The sequence below is a fragment of the Xiphophorus couchianus genome, chromosome 18, assembly GCF_001444195.1.
Source record: "Xiphophorus couchianus chromosome 18, X_couchianus-1.0, whole genome shotgun sequence".
Lineage (NCBI taxonomy): Eukaryota > Metazoa > Chordata > Actinopteri > Cyprinodontiformes > Poeciliidae > Xiphophorus > Xiphophorus couchianus.
The window spans coordinates 31,843,486-31,868,726 of record NC_040245.1 but is presented as its reverse complement, the minus strand read 5'-3'; the positions used below and the strand labels follow the sequence as shown (position 1 = coordinate 31,868,726).

Below are 25,241 nucleotides of genomic sequence, written 5' to 3'. Positions count from 1 at the left end.
ACTGACGACTTGAAGTGGGCGAGAAAATATCAGCTCAATCTGGGGCTGAAACAATTAATCATGATGAATAAATTATTACAATTATCGTCAAATAGTTTAGTAAATGATTAATCGTGAACTGGACCATGCTGACTCAGTAAAAGACCATTTGCTGAAAGAAAAACAACCAATTCAGGGCAGAAATTAAACCAAAACTGTACTAAATATTTCACATTCAATATGTTTGACCCAAAACTCCTCCAGTGGCATTCTTTACATTCACACAGTTCAAATTCACTGAAGATTCAGGCAACAAAATGTTTATTTTTTTATTTTGAAAAGGAGTTGAATTAATTCTTTATTTTCATATTTGAATGTATTTGTGACATTGCACAAAAAAGGCTTATTTATTTTATAAAAAACTGCTAAATGTGCCAATTTTTTTAGCCGATTAATTATCAGAATCATTTATAGATTATTCGGTTACTAGAATAATCATTAGTTGCATTAGTAATCATTAGAAAATCCGCCTGCTTTTCTGGGTTTTTCTGGGGAAAAGCTAAGAAAAGCAGCCATCTTGTTTCACAGATTTTATTTTATTAAATTTTTTATTTCAGTTACTCAGAGATAAATATGAATTTTCTCCTGAATAAATTAAGGTTGTGTCATCCGCAAATAAGATGAACTTGAAAAATGTAGAAACTAGAAGAATATCATTAATATACATAATAAAAAGTAAAGTACCTGTCCGAGGACGGATCCCTGTGGTACTCCACAACTAATCTGGTAATAAACAGCAGATTTTCTATAATTAACAAACTCATTTCCTCTGACTCCATTTTTCTATCCAGTAATATTGTAACATTCGTATCAAAGGCTACAGAAATACTAAATATTTTTTTATCTAATGTTGTGAAATTTCTTCTGCCGGATAAATTCAGGTTCTTTAAGTCGGTCGACTGCATGCAGGAAGTGAAGCAGTTCTCACTTACAGACAACTCAACTGATGTTTCCAAGCTTTTTTCACTTGAAACAGTAAATATTACTGTTCGAACATTAAGCTACTTCTCGGATATTATGGGAAATACTCCCAGTTTGTTTGAATATATTTAGATAAAAACTATTATGAGGATTTTTGAGCTTAGTTTTTAAAACTCCCCTCAGTCTTTGGATGTTGAAGATGTGATCTTATCTTGTTTTTGTTTAATATTTCAGTTATTTATTGACTCATTTATTCAGTTTTCCTTCAGGCGCAGCAGCGTGGATGAAGCTGTTAAAGTTTGTGTTTTATAAATGTGATTTAGTGAGAAGAAAACAAACCAATAATGATTTTATAAGTTACATAAAATAAAATGTGACCCATCAGTGTTTTCTGGCGATAAACTGATATGATAGAGATAAACTGATAGTTTCTGTATGGAGATAAAAAACAAATCACAAGACTTAAAGTGTTTTTTCTTTATTTTAAAAACGTTACCAATAAAACATATAGCAAGCAGTTCAATGAGCACAACCAGGTTGTCTGAGGTCCAAATACTGTAACTGTTTTAAAACTCAGCCATAAAATGGCAACAACATAATGAACACCAAAACCTTCTCAGCTCCGGCATTCAACAACAAATATAAATATTTTACGTGCGTAATAATAAAAAAAGAAATTTAATATGATTTTCAATTAAATAGACCAATAAATAAAAGTACAAAAGTTGCTGCAATAAAAATTTAAATAAAATAAATATGTTAGGAAGGAAGCAGTCGGGGAATCAGTTCTTGGCGGCGCCGTTGGCGTTGGCGGCGGCTCTGGGCTCCTTGCAGAAATCGTGCAGGTACGTAAAAAGGATGTCGATTTCTCCAACGGCTTTGTTGATGCCGCGCTCGCCCTCCATCTGAACAAAACCATAAAAAGGAACATTTATTAAATCAATTTAAAGCTAACAACTAAATCCAAACATGGATTAATAATGGAAATTAATTTTATTTCTTAAACGGTTTTCAGATTTAGACCTTTGTTAATAGTATAAGTTCTTCTGTAGAATATTATATTATAAACTTTTTAACAACAATGTCATAAATTTCACACTTTATGTTGGAAGTGTAAATTGAAATAAAATTTAACCTTCAGCCTTTATTCCAAATCCTCAAAGGCAATTTTTTTGGTTTCACTGCAAAAACTCAACTCTAACAAAGTATTTTTGGTTTTGCTTTTAGTGCAAATATCTTAGTAGACTTGGAAAAAATACAAAACCAACTTTTCAGGAAGACATTTGAGCTTGTTTAAGTAAATAAAACGTCTGATTATTTAATTAACAATACATTTTTCCCATGTCATAAATGAAATAATCTGCCAATGGAAGTAGAACTTTTTCTTCAATATTAAGAAATTATTGACTTAAAACAAACTGCTATATATTCCTGCAAAGATTCTTGTAAGTTAGTTTTGTCCTATTTCAAGTTTCTGGTCAAGTCAAAGTTTATTTATATAACAACCTCTGCTGACCAAAAAGCTTCACAACAATTAAAACATCACAGATAACTGACAAAATAAGAAACAAAATTAAGTTTCATAATAAATAAAGAAAAGAAATGAATAACCTGAACAGAAACCAAGACTTAATTTCAGTTGCAGCAATTTTCCAAAAACTCTAATCAATCAATTCTGTACTTTTTGTCAGATATTTACACTAGAAACCAGATTTAGCAATTATTAAAGGAGCTAAATAAGGACTTTATTTAATATGTTGACGATCCAAATTATTGCCAATCTTTCTATTTTTTTGCAGTCTTTTGATACGAATTTCTTTCTGTTGTAATAATAAAACCCAGGCAGCTTTAAAGAAGTAATAGAATCAAACAACGGGCTGAAATCATGAACTCACCCTCTCCAGCTTCCTGCGAAACTCGACGGCGTGGCGATGGTCGTGGTAGTGAGTGACGTTCTGCAGACAGAGGAAGATTCAGAGGGTTATCGGTTTGATCTTTCTGTCTGCGAGCGCAAACCGCAGGGAGTCGTTATCAGCGGCGGAATCAACCGCAGCGACAGAAATAGCCGGTTTCACGTCTGTTCTACAGCCCTGATATGAAGTACAGTTCTAGCCTCAGACTGTAGCGCTTCCTGTGCAGCTTTATGAAAGAAGTGAAGACTTACGCAGCCTTGGGTCTGCAGGTCGCTGCTGACGCGGTGGAGGTCGGTCTGCAGCCGGTGCATGCTGCGATGCTCCTCGCTGTATTTGTGCAGGATGTTGTTCAGGTAGAAGTTGAGGATGTTGGCGTGGAGGCAGCAGATCTCCATGTGGTTCTGGAGGAGACGGAGATCTTCAGTAAAGGTTCAGCTCTGATGGAAATGTTTTAGCTGAATGGGAACCAGACTCACCTGGTCGGTGTTGACTCTGGGCATCAGCCTGATGCTGGTGTCCTCCTCCAGCTCTTTCCTCTGAGCCTGAAAAACAGAAATAAACACCTTTAATCAAACAAAGCCACTCAGAAAACATCCACCATGTTCTTTTTTGCGTGAACTTACATGCTGCGACAGTTCCCGGATATCCCCGTGCGTCTTCGGGTCGTTCAGCGGCGGGGAGAGGTGCGCTTGGTGCACGGGGTGCGACACCACCTGCCCGGTCCAGCCAATCAGGAACAGGACAGCGAGCGCGGCAGTGGCCGTTTGCAGGCAGGAGAGAATCGTAGCGTTGTTGAGCTTCATGATGATCCGTTCGTGGAGAGCAAAGACGTTTCAGCTGAAAGAAAAAGGCAGAAATTTTTAAAAATTAAAAAATCTGCAGCAGGTGATGGAGGAAGCAGATCTGCTGCTGAGTGTTCACCAACCTGTCTGCAGGTGCTGTAGTGAAGATGCTGCAGCGTCTCGGCCCTTTATAGTGATCAACCCTCCGCCCCCACTCCAAGAATCTAGGACAAGCAAAAAACCCCAGCACACACACGCCAACACACACGCCAACACACACACAGGTCAACGCTGGTCTGGCGTGTTTACTGTTAACAACACAAAGAGGAAATTACAGGTGTCATTCAAGGTGTGACGACTAATATTACTCTTTACCCACTTGTATAAAAATATTTCAATTATACTTCTACGTACAATTTCCTCTCTGTATCTATGTGTGTGTGGGGGTGTGTGTGCGCGCGCATCAGTTCCCAGGTGAGTCAAAAACTGGAAGTGACTATTTCCCTAGCAGGTAAAAAAACACGTTCACATCGGCTCTGCTTACAAGTCAGAGTGGCGGGGTTATTGTTACGGTTCAGAGAGCAGTTAGCATGAAGGAGAGTTTCACTGCTGCAAACTCATTACTGCTTAAAAACAAAACGCTAAAAATGTGCATCAGATCTAACCTGCAAAAAAAACCTGATCGACATTATTCAGCTGTGATGTCATTGCATGACGTTTCCTCTAATTATTTACCTCTGAATGGAAATGACCTTCAGTCTGTTGGCATCATATTTTGCTGATTTATGTCAAAAAGTCGCCACAGTTTATTTGCAACAGTGACCTTTCACCTCGCGGCACCACAAGCGTGGATGTTATGTAACCTGGCTTTGGCACAGTGATGGTTATCTAGATCAATGTCAGCGTTTGTGCTGCGGTTCAGTGTCAGCTGTCGAATGGAGAGCAGCCCTTTATTTATTCATGTGGGACTTGAATAAATAAGTCCCACATTTATTAATCGCTGCCAACTGGGCTGAGCCTCACTTACATAACTCAACAACAAAAACTATTGTAAAATCTCAGGAAGTCACCTGAGATCAAGTTGAGAAAAATTTTATTTGGATGCAAGATTTTTTTTTCCCTCATTACATAAACGGATAAACGCCTTTTAAAGCTCATTTACAATGCCCTTTCTCTCCTGGTAAGAACCAACGTCGCTTTTCCCATCAGCCATCCAAGTTTTCCTGGTTCCGCCTTTAAAGATCAAGTGGCTCCTTCCTTTGTGTTTTCCCTCTTATTGTGTCGGTTGTGGGTGTGAATCCCGCGGAGGTGTAAAGGTTTTCTAAACTGTGGCATCAGGGGACAAATTGCCTCATCTAGTAAAATACAACAGAAAAAGACAATCCTTCTGTCTAACTAAGAGATAAACAAATTGGTTTTCTGCATGATTTTAACTGATTTGTGGTCAAAAATTGTGATTTTATGCAAAACGCAGTAAAAATATTCAAATTATCTAACAAAGATTGAACTAACTTGAGTCACAGAAAGAAAGCTGAAGGCCGGATAATCGTCTTTATGGTTGATTCAAAATGGAGGCAAATGACTGAATGAATGAATTTTACAACATAATGACAGAAATAGCCACGAAGACACAGGATTATGACCTCCAAATGAAAACAAAGATAAAATCTATCAATACTATTGTATTGCTGAACATGATGGAAAGTAATTAAAGCATAATTAAATCTTTTACAACACAACATGTTTCAATTTATGGTCAGAATTTAAATATAAGCTTCTATTTGGGTTTAGCTGATTTCAGCTGCGTTCAAAAGCAAGTTGATCACTGATGTGCAAGGTCTTCTGAAACTACGCTGTGGTTCTTTTTGCTGGAACTTTTTTCATTATTTCAAATAAAACTGACAGATTAACTCGTAGCATCAGGTCTGCGTCACAGACGATGTCCCCGCTCGTGACCCGTTGACACACTTTCTGTCTATTTTGAAAAGGCAGCGTAAATCCGGAGCGCCGAGTGGGCAAAAAAAACAAAAAAACGATTTAATCACAAATCCAGAGAAATTTGATGTAATCAGGAGCAAGTTAGTGGAGCTGACCCTGGTTTTTAACGAGTTTATATTTATATTCTGCTCAGTTTGAAAAGTAGAAATGTTCAGATTTGCATGATGTGACCACAAACTGAACTTTCCGATTGATTGCATATCCTGTTGCCCTAAAATTCAGTGTCACGCAGTGTAGTATCAGAAACCTGCATCCTTAACACAAATACAATGTCTTACCATCTCATGCAGTAACAATGCATCCAGGCTGCACTGCAGAAACAAGAAAAAGATCATTTCTAAAGCCATTATGCAGAAACTAAAGAATAACTAAATGTTTTGAGGAACAAAAACTAATTTTCCATTTTCTGAATCTCATTAAACCTGTCAGGTTGAATATTTTAGGTTTCAATCAATCTTATGATATAATACAAGTTGATGTGACATTTATTACAGTATCTGGGAATTGAACCCACAACTGTCCTGCTTCTCAAAACAAACTCAGTAAAACCCTGAATTGGAAATTACTGTAAGGTCTGTTTAGATTATTATTTTTCAGCCCAAATCTTTTTTATTTTCTCTTGCTAATAGTGTGAATTATTATAAATCTATTCCTGTGTTTTAAGATCTAACGCTCTACAGTACTATTGTAAGAACAATGAAAGTGTTTGTTTTGTCATTTTTAGGTTACTGTGTCACATTAATTATAGCCCCAATCACATTAAGAAGTCTGTTTCATGTCACTAATCTGCAATATTTTCAAATTTATTGGTATTAATTGATGGTTTCAATAAACAAACTGTGGAAAAAATAGCAAAACTATCAATCCTGAAAATAAAAATTATTTTGTTTTTTATTAAAACATCATTAAATGGAGTTTATTATGATGATAAATCTAAATTTTTATCAATGATAAATGATAAGCAATAAGTGCCGACCCCTATTTGTTGGGAAATTGTTTTTTCAACAAAATAGGTTAAATGTACAATACCTAGAATACCAGTTGCTTTTTTGGTAAATGTTGCCGTGTTTTCTTTAAGTGATAGTTTTTACAGTGTAGCATAACAATTAATTATTAATTAGACTGATTTATTTATTTTTTATTATATTATTTTATTTATCGCCCCGCAAGTGGTCTTTTTGTGGGCTCTAGTGTCCCTTTTTCAAAGTAGGCTGACAGGAAAGGGGGGAAGACATGCGGTAAACGCCGTCGGGTCCGGGATTCGAACCCGCGACGGCCACGTCGAGGACTCAAGGCCTCCAAATACGGGTCGCGCTAACCACTACGCCACCACAGCACGCCCTACTAGACGACATTTTAAGTATCCAAAATAAAACCATAAGCAAAACTGAAACCATAAGTACTATGGATTATCAAAAAATATTAAGTATCAGAATGGAAATTATTGAGATCATTTAAATTTATGTTGCAATTAATTTTTTATTGCCACAGGCTTAGAAAGACAGAAAGTTTACGAAACAGTTTTACTGTAAAACTTGTAAAGCTCATGAAAAGTAGATTAATAAGAGTATTTCCCAGAAGTAGGTCATTAATATATTAGAGATTACATGTGAAATTTAGCTTGAGTCCATTCTCATAAAGGATAATAAAGCAGTTAATGACTAATGTTTCGTTTTCTGTTACGTCTGTGGGAGATTTAGTGAAATCTGCGAAAGTCCTCTGGTCAAACGGCTGCAGCGAGGATTCGTGTTCGGAGACGTTTCCTCTGATGAAACAGATTGAGCGACGTCACGGGAGCGCCCGCCGCCGCCTCCGTGAGCTCAGCGCTGTTTGTTCTGCTCTGAGTTTATGAGGGGAATTCACGGTCAGCCGCCGCTCTGCAGCACGGACACACCTGGAGGCGTGGCCAGGTGTGTTTGTTCAGAGCCGGCGCTGTTTGTTCTGCAGCAGCGTCACCGCGGAGCCTGGAAAAAGTTCTCAGTGTTTCTGCTGGAAATTCCTGCTTTAATTAAGATCTCTGAACACACACTGGATTTTACTGCATTGATTTATCGCTAATTCCAGTGAACTGTAAAACATAAATAAAAACAGAATGCAGAGATTTGCAACTTAATTCACTACAAAGACGAGATATTTAATGTTCAAATGTCTTTTTCAGATATTTGGTTTTGCTTATCATCATTTCAGTTTTTACTTATGTTTTACACGTCGTCCCAGATAAGCCTGTCGCAATAATCAATCAATTAATTGCAAAGTAAATTTAAATCAGCTCAATAATTTCAATTCTGATTATTTTTTTTGAAGGGCAATTTTGTTGTAATCCGTTTTTTTTAATAGTTTTGGTTTTGAGTTGTTTTGGATATTTCAAATGTCTTTCTGTTTCACCATTATTTACAAAATATAAATGTATTGATTTTTGAGAGAGCAAAAATCAATACATTACTATTATTATTTGAAAATAGTCTCAGAACAACAATATAATTGTTTATTGCAATAATTTGAGACAGTTTATCATCCAGTAAAATGTTATCTATTCTTCATCGGGTGTTATTTTTAAAAGTTTATCCGCTTTACTGTCAGGTTTTGATGCTTACTGCCCTCTTGTGGCAACATTTAAAACGACAACAACAAAACTCGACGTTTCTGGATAGATTGATGTTAAACAGTTTAAAGTTTTACAGTTCTGCCCAGGAGGTGGCGCTAATCTAAATATCAAACCAAAGCATTTTATTTCCTTCAGGAGAGAAAAAGTATTCATACAGCAGGCTTGGTTTGTTTTTGAATGTCTTTATATCAGGACACAATGGGTTTATTTGTAATGTGCTGCTGAAATTAAACCCAACTTTCCAAAAACACGATAATTCATGACTTTTAAAGGTGAATTATGTTTTCACAAAGTGCCAGGTTGGTTCAGATAGAAAATAAAATCATAAAAACTGTTTGTCGTATTTACTTAGGTTGTCTACATTACCAAAAAATCCCAAAACCAGAAGAAAAAAAAAACAAGCAACAAATATATTGATTAAAAAAAACAAAATTTAATTGAGTAATTTTCCTTCTTTTTTTGCACTACATTTTCCCCTTTACATTACAATCAATTAACCTGAACGGAAAAGAAAATCATTACAAATAATTGTCAGGAGCCAAGAAACAAATCTGCAAATCTAGAAAATAGAAGAAATTGAATAATTGAAACAAATCAGGAGATTGTTAGCATGTAGGAGGTTCAACACAAACAAATGTATCACATTCATAAGTGCTTTCTGTCGTTTTCACACCTATTGGCTCAAATCAGCTGAGTTTATTGGTTGTTCGTTACTGCGACATGTTTTTACTCAAGTAAAAGTAAAAAGTAGCCGTCCATGAAATAACTCAGAGTAAAAAAGGTCTTTTTTACTTTTTAAATCATATTAAATGATTAAAACTTGTGGAAATTCTGGGATTTCAAATGGTCAAAATAATGAAAATAGTTCATATATTATATATCATCATATATTATAGCATAATAACAAAATCAGACAAATGATTTTCTTTCCAAATCAAATTCTTGTGATTTAAAACTCGTTAAACATTAAGAAAAGCTGCATGTTTGTCTGTATTTGGTGAATTTTTGATTAAAACAAGTTTATTTTTCATTCAGTGAAGTTACAGATGCTTTTACTCATTTAAAGTAGCGATACATCATGATAAAATATAAAAACACTCATCTCAACAAAGTAAATTTTGGTACACTGCAAAAATCTTACCAAGTAACTTTGGTTAAGTTTCTAAATATTTCTAAACAGATAAAACTAACTTACAAATACAAGAAATTGGAGTTTATTTTAAGTAAATGATTCCTTATAATTTAAGAAAAATTATTTGTTCCACTGACGGATAATTTCACTTACTGTAACAAGACATTTTTTCCCAGGTGTACTAAGATATTTGCACTAGAAATTAGACAAAAACTACTTGGTAATGTTTTGTGCTTTTGCAGTGCAGTTACTACCAAACTCTGGATTACATTCTCACTACAAACAAACTGCTCCAGTTTGCTTTGGTCCGGTTCCTGCAACCGAGTCGCACCAAGACAGGAAGCAGTTTTACACAAACTAAACACCTTGGGTGTAAAAACAAGAGAAGTCCTTCTGGCTTCTGCTTTAAAACTTATCATGTTCACTTAAGATAAAAACAATTCTGTTAAACATAATTTACATCTGCTACAAAAATAAAGATCTCTACTGTCTACAACGTTTGAGTTTACGGCGTCATCTCTTTCCCCAGAAGTCTTCCCGTCTCTTCTGAGCGCGCTCCAGGACGGCGGACGCTGCCGAGCACGAAGCCGCCGAGCGCCATGACATCACTGACAGTCGGTCGTCTGGGTGACAAAACGTAAAAAGATTTACTGTCGAGTTTTGTTTTCTATCAATCAAGTTTATTTTTATAACACATTTCAGCAATAAGCTTTGCATCATAAAAACACAAAAATCAATAATTGAAACGTTACATTTTGCCATCATTACACTTAAAAAATGTTGGTTAATGTTTCATTTTTTATGTTCCAAAGCAACATTTGGGTTTTTAGTCTAGGTTTAAAAGAACTCTGTGATTCAGCGAAGGATCCACGATATATTGGCACCAACGTCGGTATTGGCCGATATTAGTCATTTTTTAACATATCAATATCGGCCCAATAAATACAACTGGGCCAATATTAGCAACCAATATTTATTTTAATCTTGTTGCCTCTGTTTCTGGTCAGTTTTTTGGAGATATAATAATAAATAACATCAGTAAGTATTGGTTATTGGCCAAAACAGCAATATTAATATCAGATATTGATATTGGTCTAAATGTTCATATCGGTGCCTCCCTGGTTTCAGCTGTTTTGCAGTTTTTTGGAAATTTGTTCCAGATTTGTGGTGTATAGAAGCTGAATGCTGCTGGTTCTGATTCTGTAGAGCAGACCAGAACCAGAACAGCAGATCTGTGATGTGAAAGAAGACTGACTTTGTAATTGTCTTTATGTGTCTCTGAAGGTCCAAATATGTCAGTATTTTAATGCTAAGCTGTTCAATGATTTCTAAACTAACAGAATGTTTTAAAGTCTATTCTCTCTGGAAGGACTTCAGAACCGGGTGATGTGCTCCATCTTCAGATCAGAGTCCGTTTAATGGTTTTCTCACCTTCATCAGAACCGCAGCCTCCTCTGGAACATGGCAGCTCCCTGAACCTCAAACCCAAATCACCTGAAGAGGAAAAAACCTGATTAGTCTCAGAACCACAACAATCGCCGCCTTCCTCTTTTCTCATTCATGCGTTTGTCAAATTTTCCATCTCTTATATGAAAACTGATCCGTTGAGAAATAGATGAGGAGGAAGTAAAGAGGGACAAACCCGTGTTGTTATCCAACACTCTCTCCTCTCTCTGTGGGTTTAGTTTCCCTCTAATGCCTCAGCTGTTGGGCTGCACGGCATAACGTGACAATAAAAAGGGTTTTTCTTGCTGATTCAGCTGCAGAGCATCGACTTTCTTTGATTCTCTGTAACTGGAAGGAGGAACCTTTTTATCTCCTTTCCCTTCTAATTTTCTGAATTTAAGCAGAAACCAGTGGGTTTTTGTGATTTACTCCTGAAAGTATATTGTTTAAATCCTCTTTAAAGTTTAAATATTATATTAAGGGGCGTGCCGTGGTGGCGTAGCGGTTAGCGCGACCCGTATTTGGAGGCCTTGAGTCCTCGACGCGGCCGTCGCGGGTTCAACTCCCGGACCCAACGACATTTGCCGCATGTCTTCCCCCCTCTCCTTCCCTGTTTTCTGTCAGCCTGCTGTCATATAAGGGACACTAGAGCCACAAAAGACCCTGGAGGGGTAAAAAAAAAATATATATATTATATTAAGATGCGTTTGTAATGCATGAACTGACAAACTAGACAAAAATTAAATCAATGCAATCCAAACAAGTGGAGCTTTGTAGTGAACAGAATCTACATTAGTTCCTTCCTCAATTTTAGATTTTATATTAACTATAAAACAAATATTAATTCAGTATTATTATTATTATTTGTATATTTATTTTAGGTTTTTTTATTTTTATCTGCACCAGTAACACTTTTATATATGTATTTATAGTTACAGTTTTTTTTTGTATATTTTGTTTCCAAATTCACTGTTGTGTTTTTGTGCAATAAAAACAAAGTTGATTATTTTGATTTTATTGAAATTATAAAACCTTAGTGTAAAATATTAATTATGGGAAGCCTTCAGTGCCAGAAATGCTTCATGAAAGCCTTTTTTAATCAGTAGGAATAATTTTTACAGTTTGATCTGAGATGCAGATTAAAGTGATCACAACTGTTCTAATTATTAAACTTTCTCTGACCTGAAACTGGTTTTAATTCAGTTTTACTGAATTACTCATCCGGCTTTTACGTTTCCGATGAGTCTGGCGTTGCCGTTCTTTGCTTTTGTACGGCCTGAGATTAATCCCATGTTGGTCTGATTTCACTGTTTTTGTTGGCATTGTGGACTCGGCTGTTGCATCATGAGGAAACCTGATGCACAAAAATGACTCAAATTACAACCTCCAAGTCGAAACTCATCCCTAAATAGGTTCTAGAACCGTTTACGAACCCGTAGTGGAAACGGATCTCAGTAGGAAGACTTCTGGTTTGTTGGTAAATAAATAAGAAACTAGTTGTTCACACATTGAACGAAAGCATTTCAATAGAAAGTTTAGTGGAAGGAAGGATGTAGAAAACCAGAAACAGGAGCCGCACAGGATTCTGAAGCTCACCGTTGTGCTGGAAGTCCGGGTGTCTCAGCATTCCCTGGATCCCATGCTGCGGCGGGGAGCCCAGAGGGGGCGGGGCTACTGGAGAAGGAGGCGCCTGCTTCGTCCTGATTGGTTGAGGCTGAGGGCTGGGGGTTTGTTTGTTGGTAGGAGGGGGGTTTAAAGACATGGGGGTGTTCTCTGGCCACGCCTCCTTCAGTTTGACCGGCTTGTTGATGCTGACCTCTGACCCAAATTCTGGTGAAGCGAATTTCTGAACAGATAAAAGGTCACATGACCCTTTATTGTGTGACATCATATATAAAAAAAGTTTTATTAGAACCAAGTTACCGGTTTTTGTTTGATAGGAGAAGAATCATCCCTGTTGGTCTGCTTTCCAACAAGTATAGCTCCCCCTGGAGGGCAAACAGGACATATGTTTGGTATCTTTGGCTGTAGAATATGACTGAAAAACTCAGATGAAATGGATACAGAGAAAGTAATTATTAAAAATACCACCAGGATGTATGCAGAAGTTTGACTTGTGCAGCGCTGCATGTATGAACAACGGAAAGATGTCCGAGCATGCCGTCAAATCTAAGATCATGCTGTGATTTTAGCTCATCGTGGATATTTTGGGTTGGAATGCATATGTGCTGACCGGATCGCTCCAAAAGAGCAGGGCATTCTGGGTAAATACACCCAAAACACACATGTTAGCCTAGTGCTAGCAGGAAAAAATTACTCGTTCTTTTACCAAAGAGAAATCCGAAAACTGCTAATATCTGACGCTACTCCATTTTTGTTTGCATTTAGTGAAGAGGAAAAGCTGCATTCAGCATCTTATTCAGAGGTTTTTCTGTTGTTTCCTTCAGTGGTTTTTTGTGCAGCGGTAGAAAAATAATATTTTGCAGTAGCGATCTTTCCATTAAAAAAGAAATGTAATTAAAATCACATGTGAATAAGTTAGTTCATGTGATAAGTGCACATGAACTAACTTTTTCTTTGTTGTCTCCAGCAGTAGTAAAATCTGTTTGTTGATCATGTGACTCATATGATTAAAAACTTGTTTCCATTGCAGTTTTGCAAAATAAATCAACTTCTCATTCTGGCGCAAAAACTTTCAATCTAAAATAAAGTGATTTCAAAAATGACGTGTTTCCATTAAACAAATCTAATTTCAAAATGTCAAATTGTGCAATTATATTGTTCATGGAAACGCATCTACTGCCTCTGCATGTATGAAACCTTATGTTATACAGCGTGACTGCTTATTGCATTGTGATGTTTTATCATTACCTTAGAAGTAAAACCAGTCAGTCAGTTCTGTGTTCGCTGCATCTGAGCGAGGAAGTGGTTTATTAATTGCAGTGAGCACAATAGAGAGAGGAAATGTTGCATGTTTCTGCAGGAAAAGAACATCCTTTAGAGAAACAAACACTAGAAGCTGCAGCCTGATCAGTCGTCTTCTGCTCTACCAGCTAACAGAAGTGTAATTTCTTTTCTGAGTCATTTTCTCGGAAAGCTTTCTAGGTCAAGCTGAGGTCTTTTGGAGACCTCAGCTTGACCTCTGATCTTCCTGGAAACACTTGACTCTCTGTCAGCTGCGCATGCAGCTTCTTAAAATGGCCAAAGCTGTAAGAACTTTGTCTTTAACTCTAAACCAGGGTTGCATGTAATTTTTTCATTGTTGGGAATCAGAAACGTTAAGGTGGATTAAAGATTATCATCAGGTTTTACGGCGCTGGGTGGTTTCCGTGTCCTGTAGGAATGTGTACCTGTGGCAGGTGTGGTCAGGTCGTGGTGGGTCCTCTGAACCGGCCTCGTTTTCAGTCTGGGAGTCGGTAACCTTCCCTCCTCTCTGAAAACACACGGTTGGTTCCTGAAAGCTGAGGTGGCTTTGATCTGACTTTCACACTTTTGACACACTTTCTGTCAGTGCTGGAGATTATCTTCAGGTAAAAATAGACTCAAGTTACAACTGCTTAATTAAAACACCACAAACACTTCAAAACAAAGTCAAGAATATATAATTACTATCATAGAGAAAGAAAAAAACCTACTCCTCTGTCTCTTCTTCTTCTTCTGCCCAGGCTGCGTGGCGTTCAGCTCCGGGTCCTGGAGGCGTTTCCCTCCCAGCGTTTCTCTGAGTTTTTCCTCCACTGACCGACGACCTCCTACTGGACATACTGGAGCGACCAGACAGAAACCAGTTCAGGTCAGAGGTCAGATCAAGTTCCAGCCTCCTGCCTAGAGCTGGGCGATACGGCTTAAGAATAAAATCTCAATTTTTAAAAAATTTATTTATACCGAATCCGATTTTAATCAGTTTTTTTTCTCTACAAATGAAATTATTTTCAACAAGTGGCTTTTATTTCAATCACAACGGAGCATCGGGATTAATTACGAGAATATATTCAGAATATTAGCAGAAAAAAGGCACATTTCTACAGAAAAAACTTTACAATAAAAAGTTGTTCTATTGAAAAGAAACAGGCTTTTTTAAAATCAGGACGGGATGTGAGCAGCTCAGGTCATGTGGATCTTTCTTCAAAATAAACTCATTGTTTGCAGGATCGATTCAAAGTTTTGTTGCTGATAATAATTTGATGCTGGTGTGTTAAACGAATAAGCATTTCTTATTTGTAAAACTTATGGAGCCTGTTGCATGTTATTGTTTACCTTTGGAAATTTTGCGGATGCGTACGAAGCTGGACGGCAAAAAGACGATTAACAAAATGAAACCGGGAGATGAAGGCATTAGTTTAGTGCAGTGTGTCACAGCAAAGGGAAAAACTGTTACAGAATTACTCAAAACCACTTTTTTTCTCGCTCTGTGTCGGCTGTACTACACCCACACCTGTTGCCACGGCAACTGACAACAACGCCACTTTATGTTTTATGAGTCAACACCATAAAACACGCAAACATTTTCCCACACAAAGAATAAAATATTCAGTCCGTTATAGTTTGTTTTTCGGGCTTGATGCGATTATTGATAAGTGATCGCTGTGGTAGATTAGTTACCGCTAACCGCTGCTATTAGCTAAGCTAACGCAGTGGTGGTTGATTAGCTAATTTAAACACCTGATGTACTGATGGTCTGTTAGAGTGGGTGTTTAGGTTTCCATTTTTATTTTAACTGAACCGAAACACCAAATTCCACAGCACATCTACATAAGATTGTCATAGTCAAGCTAGCATAACTGAATAACTTCCTTTTCCCTCCTATTTTCTTCTTAATTAAAACTTTGTCCTGACTTTGTTATCAAGCTGTCCTAGTGTTGATAATTGGTAGCAGAGCACTGCGTCCCTTTTTATTTTATCAGGCTCACATTTAAGATTTAGCGCAATATGTTGACAACAGCTAAAACCAATGCTAATCATAATCTGCTAGCAGTTTTTTGCCCTCTCGCAGAGAGATGGGGCGTGATTTTGTGCAGTTACGTTGCAACGGGTCCATATCAAAATATAACTTCACAAAATGCTCCACATTCCTCAGTGTTGTTATTTTTTATTTTGGTGTTTTCATAAAGTTCTCATTTTATTCTCATAATTAGAAGAAAATCAGAGTAGTCTAGTCCTAATATTCTGTCATAGAGTTGACTTGAATTTAAAGTCCAAATAAATAGATGCTGTAAAACAAGATGGCCGCCCTGGGCGTGATGACATCACTTTGAGGACTGCATTGGTGGAAAAAAAAAATCCAGATTTTCTCTAAATTAATCGCTAAAATCGATTAATCGCCCAGCTCCACTCCTACCTGGCCAGGTCCAGGGCTTCTACGCAGGAGGCGCTGCGGCTGTCCGGCTCAGGTGAAAGGTCACGGTTGGGTGGTGGGGTGGAGGGGTCTGAGTGGGAGTCGGTGGGCTCCCACAGAGCGTTGTGTTCGGACAGCAGCTGGCTCAGATGGTCCCTGGAGAAGTTGGTTCCCCAGGCTCTGCGTCGGTACGCCTGGGCCTGCTGCCTGCGCTCCTTCACCTGGACAAACAGGTGAAACTCTGAGCCTAAAACCCACCTGGTCAACGGCTTCCAACCAATAATCACTGACCAACATATTGATCAGTTCAACAAAGACAAAATATTAGTTACTAGTTTCTCAACTGGTGACTGTATGATGCTTTTACGACTTTTTATTTCTGTGTTTTATATTTCTGTGTCTGCACTGCATTTGAAACTTTATTTTATTAATAAATAATTTGGGTTTTATTTAAAAAATCTCACAGTCAGAAAACAGGAGATGCAATAATTGTTTTCCACTGGTGAATTCCTCATTTTAAATAAGATCAGAAACATCGAGAGAATTTTGAGCCATAGGATATGACTTCAAAACATCAATTTTTCCATATTTATTGATAAAAATCAATTTATTATCTTAAAAATATTGACTTTAAAAGAGAAATAAAAAGTTTGATGGCGTTAATTATTCTGTCTCTGCCGTCAAACCTCAGCTGCTTCGCTCCAGTCTTGTCACTGCAGCTGAAGTCGTAGATTCTGGTAAACCCGACGTTCTGGACCCTGGATAACCTCTGACCCCGTTTGTGAAGCTAACCTCAGTCTGTCCACGGCCCAACCTCGACAGGAATCACCTGTCAGCGTTTCATCACTTCCTCCCACCGGTTTGTTCGTGACGTCGGCTCAGAAAAAAAAAGACTGAGTCAAAAAGACGGAGAGAAAATTGATGTGATTCATTTAGAGGATTAAAACTTTTGATGATGATATTTAAAAAACACATAAAAGCCCCACTAGAGAGGTAACTTTTAAAAAGTTTGGACTCAGTAGTTTTTATTTGAGTCTCAGCAGGTGACTCACTGCATCTGCATCGATTCCATTCGAAAGGTGGAACTAAAGTAACGAGCTGACTGGTCAGAACCCCGCCCAACAAGATGGCCGCCGAAAATATAAAAAACCCCAACAACAGAAAAATGCCCCTCTGCTTTTCCACCAGTTCAGCCTGAATTAGTTTGACTTCTAAGCAAGAATATTTCAGAAAGCTCAACAAAAGTTATAATTTATCTCCAAGTTATTGACTTTACGGTGATTTTTCTCGAGTTTTAGCTTCTTTACAAGCAGCTCCACATTTTCTCTCAGGGTTTCCTGATACTCATAATAAAACTTTAAAATGATTGAACAACTTCACATCAGAGTTTTAGATCTTTCTTAACATTTTAAGACGTTTCTCTAGTAAAATTATTACTATATTCTCATGATTAAACAAAAAAAATGTCCTGTCACGATAACAAATTTTGCGTTGTCCCAGAATTATCGCGATAAACGATACTATTGAGACCATTTTCAGGTAATATAATGGTAACGGCTTAATAATAATAATAATGCAAGAACAGAGTCTTAAATATCAATAAACTTTAAATTTAAATGAACATTTGACAGTGGAACTGGAAAACACTTTAAATATCCAAAATAAATAAAATAACAGAAACAACAAATAAAATGAATTATTAAAAAAAGAGAGATAGTCGCGACTGAAAAGAGAAAAACAGTAAATGATGCAAATGGAAATTATAAAATTATTGTTAAAAATTTAATTAATTGTCATATAGATGAAATAAAAGCAAATTTTTTGTAAATATTTTCTGTCATCCATAATATAAAAATAGATAAAAATTGAATCTTGTATGAAATAAAATCTGATTTTGTTTTTAAAAATCACCCAGCTCTGGTTTTGCTGCACTCACCTCCCCGTTTGTGCCACCAGGTGGCGCAGCAACTATTCGTTTTAGCTTAAATTTTTCCAACTGGACCTCTGGGAACATTTTAGGTGTCGTTAAAAGTGGAATCCAACCGAAACGCGTGTTATTGTTTTGGATTGTTGGTCATTTCAGGCCCTGTTATTGGTGCTGCATTGATTTTTTTCTATTTATTACATCGGCAGATTAACAGCTGGTGGTTTGAAAACACAGCAGCTGCTGCAGAAACTGTTTTTTCCTGCAGAGCAAACAGATGCAGGTGCTTTTCTTAGTATTTTTGATGCCTTGAGGCGAAATCTTTGATGTTGTGCAAACGGCTGCCCCCCTCCTCAACAACATTTTCCACAGGGCTGTTGGGAACCGACCTGACTGTGAGTAACGCAGAGAAGTTTCCCTGAAACGAACCACTGTGGTTTCATCTGCTGACACTCAGCACTTTGGTTTTTCATGAGCAACACAGAAAAACACACACAGACCAAAACAATCCCCTAAAACACAACTTCAGTGAGATTTCCTGCTTCTCCTGCAGACAGTGAACTCACCACAGGCGCTGGACTGTCCTGCTGCTTCAAGCCGCCCTCCTCCACCTGACCTGCTTTCCTCTTCTCTTTTAAAGAGGCAGAGCTTATATTTTCTTTATTCTGTTTGGTTAAAGGCAGAAACGATCATTTAAACTTCCTGTGTGAGTAACTAAGGACTCAAACCAAAACTGTCCTTCCTGCCAAAGGATGAGAGGAAAATTATTGCTGCTTAAAACTGTGAAGTTTTGTTTTTGCAGCCAAGAGCAGAAAGAGAGAGGGAAGAAGTTCAAACCATCTCTTCTTTCTTTCATATTGCACAATGATCATATCCCCTACTCCAACATCTCTCTAACCACTTGGCCAGAGATTCAAAGACGAGTAGCAAAAGCAAAGGAGGTGGATTAGCAGCTGAAGATGTCATCCAGGACGTGTTACTTATGAACATTGAGCTGTCAGCATGTCAGGTTACTAAGTACCTACTGCAACATTCTTCAGTCAGAGACTTCTTCAGATTTGTTGCGAGACTGACTGCTACAGAAAACCTTAGAATTTCATTGAATTTCTAACTTCAAAGTTCAACTGAAACTTGTAGGTGGAGTTTCGATATCGAAGGCGGCATTTGAAGTCTTTTTACAACTTTCCTCCAAGGCAGCCTCTGATGTTCAATTGTTCTCTACCAAAATATTTTACAGTAGGAAATAAAAAGTGCTGAATGTCACAGAAAGTGAAAGGCGGTGTGATGAATGTAAATTGACCTCTGACCTGCTCGGTGAAGTCGTCCGTGGCTCCGCCCCCTTTTGGGTTCCTGCAGAGAGGAGAACGAAAGCTGGACTGATACTCAGTCAACATCCTGCCAGACACACAGGAACGGTTCCACGCATCATTTCACCGGCTGGTCAGAGACGCTGAACACACTCGGCCTGGAACTCACCTGTGTCTCCTCCGCACCTGAGCGGGCAGAAGGGCCGTCGTCAGGGGCAACCGGGACCCACCGTCGCCCTGAGTGGTTTCCTGTTTGACAGGAAGTTTGTTGTTCTGTCCATCCAAACTTTTCCTTCTGTGAGTCTGCAGGTAAAAACAGGACAGCAGGTCAGTTAGCAGGTGAAAGGTCAAGGAGCAGAGCTGAACAGAGCGGCTTCAAGATACTAAAAAAAATCAGATATTTTTTATTCTTTTTTTTTTGCTTGATTTCTTTTCTAAAAAAGAAATTACAAATGACAAATTTTCTAAAAATGTTAATCTTAAAGAACTAAAAATTAGATAAAATCAATTAGAAGCAAGAAGATTTCCTCTCCTACAGTCTGCATAGTGTGTGTGTGTGTGTGTGTGTGTGTGTGCGTGTGTGTGTGTTACCTACTCTGTATGTGTGAAACACCGGATGTCCCAGATTTCTCCGAAGGCGTAGACCGGAAGGCGGGGCCAGACCCTGGAAGCTCCGGCGGTACTCCGTTTCCATGGGAACGGGGTTCTTCTTAAAGGGAGGGATGGACCTGCTGCTGGAGTGCAACACCTGCGAGATGGGGTCAAAGGTCAGCAACTGAACAACCACTCAGAAAACCTCCAAAGAGTTGCAACCTAATCGGTTTGGATGAGGCTGGTGTGCCGCCATCTGGTGGACAAACAGGAGAATTACAGTTATCGTTCACTGATGATCAACTGAATTCTATCAATTTCTTTCTTCTGTTCATCTATTAATGTTTTTTTTTTTACCCAGAATGAAATTTTAAAATGACTAACTTTTATTTGACGTTTAATTGCAATATTTCACATAAAAACTGCATCAGAATGTGATAAATTACACTTACATTTAAATTACAATTTTAAAATACAACTTTATTTCATTTAGTTAGTAACAAACACATTTTCTACCTTAATAAAAACAATTATTTACTGAATGTGTTTATGGTTCCCTTATCTGATGAGTTTGATTCATTTTGGTGGAAAATAAGTTTTAAAAATGTCTGATTTTAAAAACGCTGCCCCCTGCTGAGAAAGTTAAGGTAAAACATTTGCTGCTTTTTTTATCTACAAAATCTGAGATAAAAGCTGCTTCAAGAAACAGTGGGTGGCAAAAATAGTGACAGGATATAATGTTAATTATTATGCAACAGTCCGATAAGATGAGAAATCATTCATTTACCAATAAAATATTATTATTATCTGTATTACTGACTAATATAACACAGACTCTGCCTCTCTGTGGTCACGTTAAGAAATTTATCTGAAGCGACTGAAGTTGCTTACCTCATCATGACACCTAAACTGAATTAATCTGATTAAATTCAGAATTTTGCTGTTAAAAAGAAAAACTTTCTGTGATGTAATAAAAGCAAATTAAAACCTCCTGAATTTAGTCAAAATTTCTGTTTCACATTTAATATTTCATTATTCTATGTTTTATATCCAAATTCAGTTAGCTGTATTTTGTTGGACATTATTTTACATTTTATCACAATTATTTTGATATTTGTATTTCTGTGTTTACTGTTTATAGTTTAAATTTCTAGTTTTACGAAAACGCTGAGTTCCTCATTCTGTCGTAGTTTGACTGTTTTTGTTTCTTTTTCCTTTAATAAATCAGAAATTAATCCTAGTGATATTCATAATAAAATAAACAGTATGCTGTGAGTTTTTTTGTGAAATTAACTGATTAATTAATATTCATTTATCCCACTCAGCTCATTCCAAGGTCTGATGGGATTAATAATCCCCCCCGGTGAGATTTGGGTAACAACATTTGTTACTCAGCTGCTGTGGTTCTCTTGGAATAACTTGTTCCCCTCCTGGCCTATAGGGACGCTGCACCAAGACCCACTGAAGGAAATGACATGAAAACCTCAGAAGAAGATGCTGTGTGATACTTCGCAAAAAAAATAAATGGAGTGGCGTCAGATTTCTGGTCTTTGGCTTAAAACTTCTCCCGCTAGTGCTAGGCTAGCGTGTTTGTTTTGGTTGTATTTACCCAGAATGCCCTGGGCTGCAGTCTACTTCCTGCTTTTTGGAGTGGTCTACACCTCAGACATCTCTGTAAAGATGTTTTTCCATCTGATTGGGAACCAATCAAACCCTTTGAGGAACTTGTTCCCCTCCTCGCCTGCGGGGGCGCTGCACCAAGAACCACTGAAGGAAACAAATCGACACTGAGCACAACTTGTTTCTTCACGAAACGTAAATAAAAATGGAGAGGCGTCAGGTTTTAGCGGTTGGAGGATTTTCCTTTTGTCTTTGGTAAAAAAAGACCATGAGTCATTTCTCCTGTTCTCGCTAAGCTAACGCCGATTAGCATTCACGCCTCCCCAAGCGAACGGCGTTCATGCTTCCTGACAGAAAACAGGAAGTTGTCATGCTTAGACGTCTTTCTCACCTGCTCTGCTGTCAGTAATGGCGACGCTGCAGGTACGGGCTTCTTCCAGCCAAACTGCCTGTGGTACTCTGACCTCTGACCCCATGCCTTGCCGACCTGCAACACAAACAGGTCACAACCTGCTGCTTCCGGTTCAGCGTTCCAGATGGTCTCACCTGGTTTCCCGGCTGCTGCTCCGGTTCTGCAGGTCCGCCGGGCTCAAAGGGGCGGAGCTTCACTGAGGACACAGAGCAGATGTGAGACCAGCGACGATCTGGGACGACAGAACCTCAAAGTTCTGCACATTTACCGGATGTTCCATCAGCTACTGGTCTGGATCCAGGTTCTGGTTCCGATCCAGAAGCATTTGGTGGTTTAGAAACTGGAGAATCTGGAATTTAATGCAGAATCATGGTGATCATGTGAAACATCCAGATTATTAAAATCCTGGAAAAGTTTAGTAAGTTTAGTAATAAAATCTAATCTAACATTTTAATAAAAGCCTGAAATTTGGAAACAATATTTACAAATGTGCACACATTTGGTTTCACACCTAATAAAAAAAGACATCCATTTTTGTCTGACCATCTAAAGTTAAATCAGATAAAATTTTTATTGTTTTAGGTTCGGCAGAATGAATAAAATTATTTTTATTTGCTAAAAAAACGAGAATATATTTTAGTGCTTTTTTAATTTGAGCAGGAAGGAAATTTACTTTATCATAATTTGCTTGGATTGCTTGAATGTAATGAATATTTATTATTTCTAATTTCTCAGTGAATTATTGATCTGATCTGTTTATTTGAAATAAATTAATTAAGCGTTATTGAAATTGATGGATTTTTTTTATTAAATGAGTGTTTGGTTCTCAGATAACTCAAAACATAAAATACCACAACAAGTTATTAAGAACATTAATAAATTATAGTGAGATTAAATGTCTTTTTTACTTTGTATTTTTTTATTATTGCCAAAGTTTGATGCAGAAAAGGTTTGATAACTTGAAAATTAAAATTTTACTGTGAGAAAATTTAGAAGCAAAATTTTGAGATGAATCTAAAAATCTTTTGATTCTTTTTGGTTTTTCAAATAAAAAAAAATTAGTAATGGTAATACATTTTTTTCCCTAGTTTGCGAGAGAAAAAAACAATCCCTTCTAGAAAATTGAAGAGATTATTTCCACAATTTCTAGGAATTAACTTTTTTCCTTTTACTCCTTTTTCTTCTTTCATGACGGTTAAGAGGAAATTAAAAAAAAAAAAGTAAAATAATTTCACCCAGACAGAAACGATCATCTCCTGTTCCCCTGCAGACACTCACCTTTCCTGCCAGTAGAGGGTGCTGTTCTGCAAACTGGAGCTGCTGGAGAACCAGGCAGGAAGTCACCGGACTCGGCCGGACCGGGTCTCTTCAGTGGTTGGAGACCCAGAGGTCTGCTGATGCCTGCAGACACAAACACAGCAGGAAGCTGCTGATTCTTAAAGTATCTCCATTTGTTGCTTCTAGATCTTTTTTTTGTTTTGTTTTTTAGATAAAAACATCATAGGAGGTTCTTACGGTTCTGATCAGGGCAGAATCCGGCCAGCGGGCGGCAGCGCTGAGGCGACACGCTTCTGGAGCGAGGGACACCGTAGCTCTTCTGGTACTCGCTCTGACTCTGAAACAGAAACAGCTTAGCTCTGAACTATAATAAAATAAAAATTACCAACATCTCAGACCAAAGACAAGCAAATATATCGAAGGAATGTCGTTTCTCTAAAGTTGAAATAATAAAATAAATTAATTGTCCTGGATTATTCTATCTGTTGGTGAAAAAGCTCTGCTAATCAAGCTCCTTTGCTTTTGCAATTGATTGTGTACTTCTGTGGTTGTCCTTATTTCCATACTGGAGGAAAATGACTAATTTAATCATAAATTATGTTTAAAAAATAAGTAATGCTAGCAGCTATATTACACACTTAGAGTAGTCTTGAAATGAAGTATCTGGTGCTGACCTGTTTGTAAAATTCAAATTCAGAAATGTCTGAATATGAATTTGAATGGGGGACCCAAAATAAAAATTCGCCTAGGGCCCCCAAAAAGGCTCGGACCGGCCCTGTTTGGGCTACTAGACTACAAACAGGCGACCTCTGTGCCTGTAAAAATCTGTTCATATTAGAATAAAAAACAGTAAAGTCAACATTTAACTTTCCAAATTGGTCTAGATGGGTAATAAAAAAATAATCAGTCAGAGGGAATCCAAACGTGATAAATTGGATTATCAGATTATATCAGATTAAAACCTTATTGATCCCGTTTCTACTGAGCTGTAAACCGAAACGACGCTTCACGACAACTCAAACTTAATGTAATGCATTTTATTATTTCACAGCGATCTTTAATCTGATTCCCAGCAGTTTTTAATCGTGATTAGCAGCAGCTACGACCGCTAGCATCCCTCTGTTTGTATCACCTGTTGTTTACCTTGAAGCGGACCGTCATGGCGCTCCTGCTTGTTCAGGTAACACCGGGAAAAGTCGCTTCCCGGAAACAAAATCCCAAACTGGGCGTCCTAACTGGCGCTTTTAGTTCGGTTTACCGCTGATTCACCCGGAGCTACGAGCTAGCTACAAGCGTCAAGCTACAGGTGTTGTGCCGGGCTGAGTTACCCCCCTAGCTAATCGCTTCCTTACCATTTGCGTCTCTACACCTGGAGTTACGGCCACGGTTAATATGGTGGATTCAAGTCAAATCGTACATTAGAAAATCTATACTGAAATGACTCTAAAATGAATAAATGTGTTTTATTATTATCAAATTGCACTGAGGTGTTAATCAATGATTTATATATATATTAAAAAAACAGCTGTGATTATTTTCAAATGTTCCGTGTTGTTAAACAATTATTTCATTATATTTTTCAAATATTTTAAATTGTGAATTGTAAAGAAATTACTGAAGTTTTGTTGTTGTTGTTGTTGTTTTCTTGGCCAGATTTAACTTTTTACTTTTGTTACGTCCATTGTAGAACAAAAATCTGCCAAAAAACGCAGAAATTTTGAGATTAATCTAAAAGATTCTCTGAAACCCTTTCCCCCCAAAACCTTAGTTTCAAATGTTTGACTATTGAAATTCAGAAATGTCTGAAATTAACCTCAAAATGTATGAGTTTTTCCTATCAAAATTTTAACTTTTCATATTCAGAAATGTTTTTATTTTTTCTGTGATTTTTGACTGAAATTAACTCACATTTTTTGTCTACAACGACCCACATACACCGTC

The 25,241-nt window shown here is 37.4% G+C and overlaps 1 protein-coding gene and 1 long non-coding RNA gene across 5 annotated transcripts in view; one reads left to right on the top strand and one right to left on the bottom strand.

The window, feature by feature from the left end:
• Positions 1-25,241, top strand: part of LOC114161582 (uncharacterized) — a 104,212-nt gene that overhangs the window by 59,972 nt on the left and 18,999 nt on the right. Inside the window, exons 6-9 of one of the 2 annotated variants that reach the window (XR_003599048.1) lie at positions 9,920-10,027; positions 14,502-14,626; positions 23,293-23,411; positions 23,512-23,622. This is a non-coding gene — a long non-coding RNA (uncharacterized LOC114161582). Of the gene's footprint in view, positions 1-9,919; positions 10,028-14,501; positions 14,627-23,292; positions 23,412-23,511; positions 23,623-25,241 lie in introns of those variants that run through there. The other variant, XR_003599049.1, reaches the window with a different exon arrangement.
• mdm1 (Mdm1 nuclear protein) lies at positions 8,672-24,698 on the bottom strand. Of its 3 annotated transcripts, none has more exons than XM_028044932.1 (16): positions 24,444-24,693; positions 23,538-23,637; positions 23,301-23,423; positions 22,291-22,371; positions 22,157-22,218; positions 22,002-22,097; positions 19,995-20,147; positions 19,569-19,702; positions 19,400-19,487; positions 16,172-16,389; positions 14,472-14,597; positions 14,187-14,269; positions 12,760-12,824; positions 12,433-12,682; positions 10,822-10,884; positions 8,672-10,013 (listed from the first exon to the last, which is right to left on the bottom strand). In XM_028044932.1, the coding sequence occupies exons 1-16, from the start codon at positions 24,459-24,461 to the stop codon at positions 9,904-9,906; spliced, it is 1,770 nt and encodes a 589-aa protein (XP_027900733.1). In that variant the 5' UTR covers positions 24,462-24,693; the 3' UTR covers positions 8,672-9,903. The 3 variants fall into 3 exon arrangements, 2 of the variants coding, with proteins under 2 accessions (XP_027900733.1, XP_027900734.1); XM_028044933.1 differs by having other exon boundaries at positions 19,400-19,442; positions 24,444-24,690; XR_003599047.1 differs by lacking the exon at positions 12,760-12,824 and having other exon boundaries at positions 9,915-10,013; positions 24,444-24,698.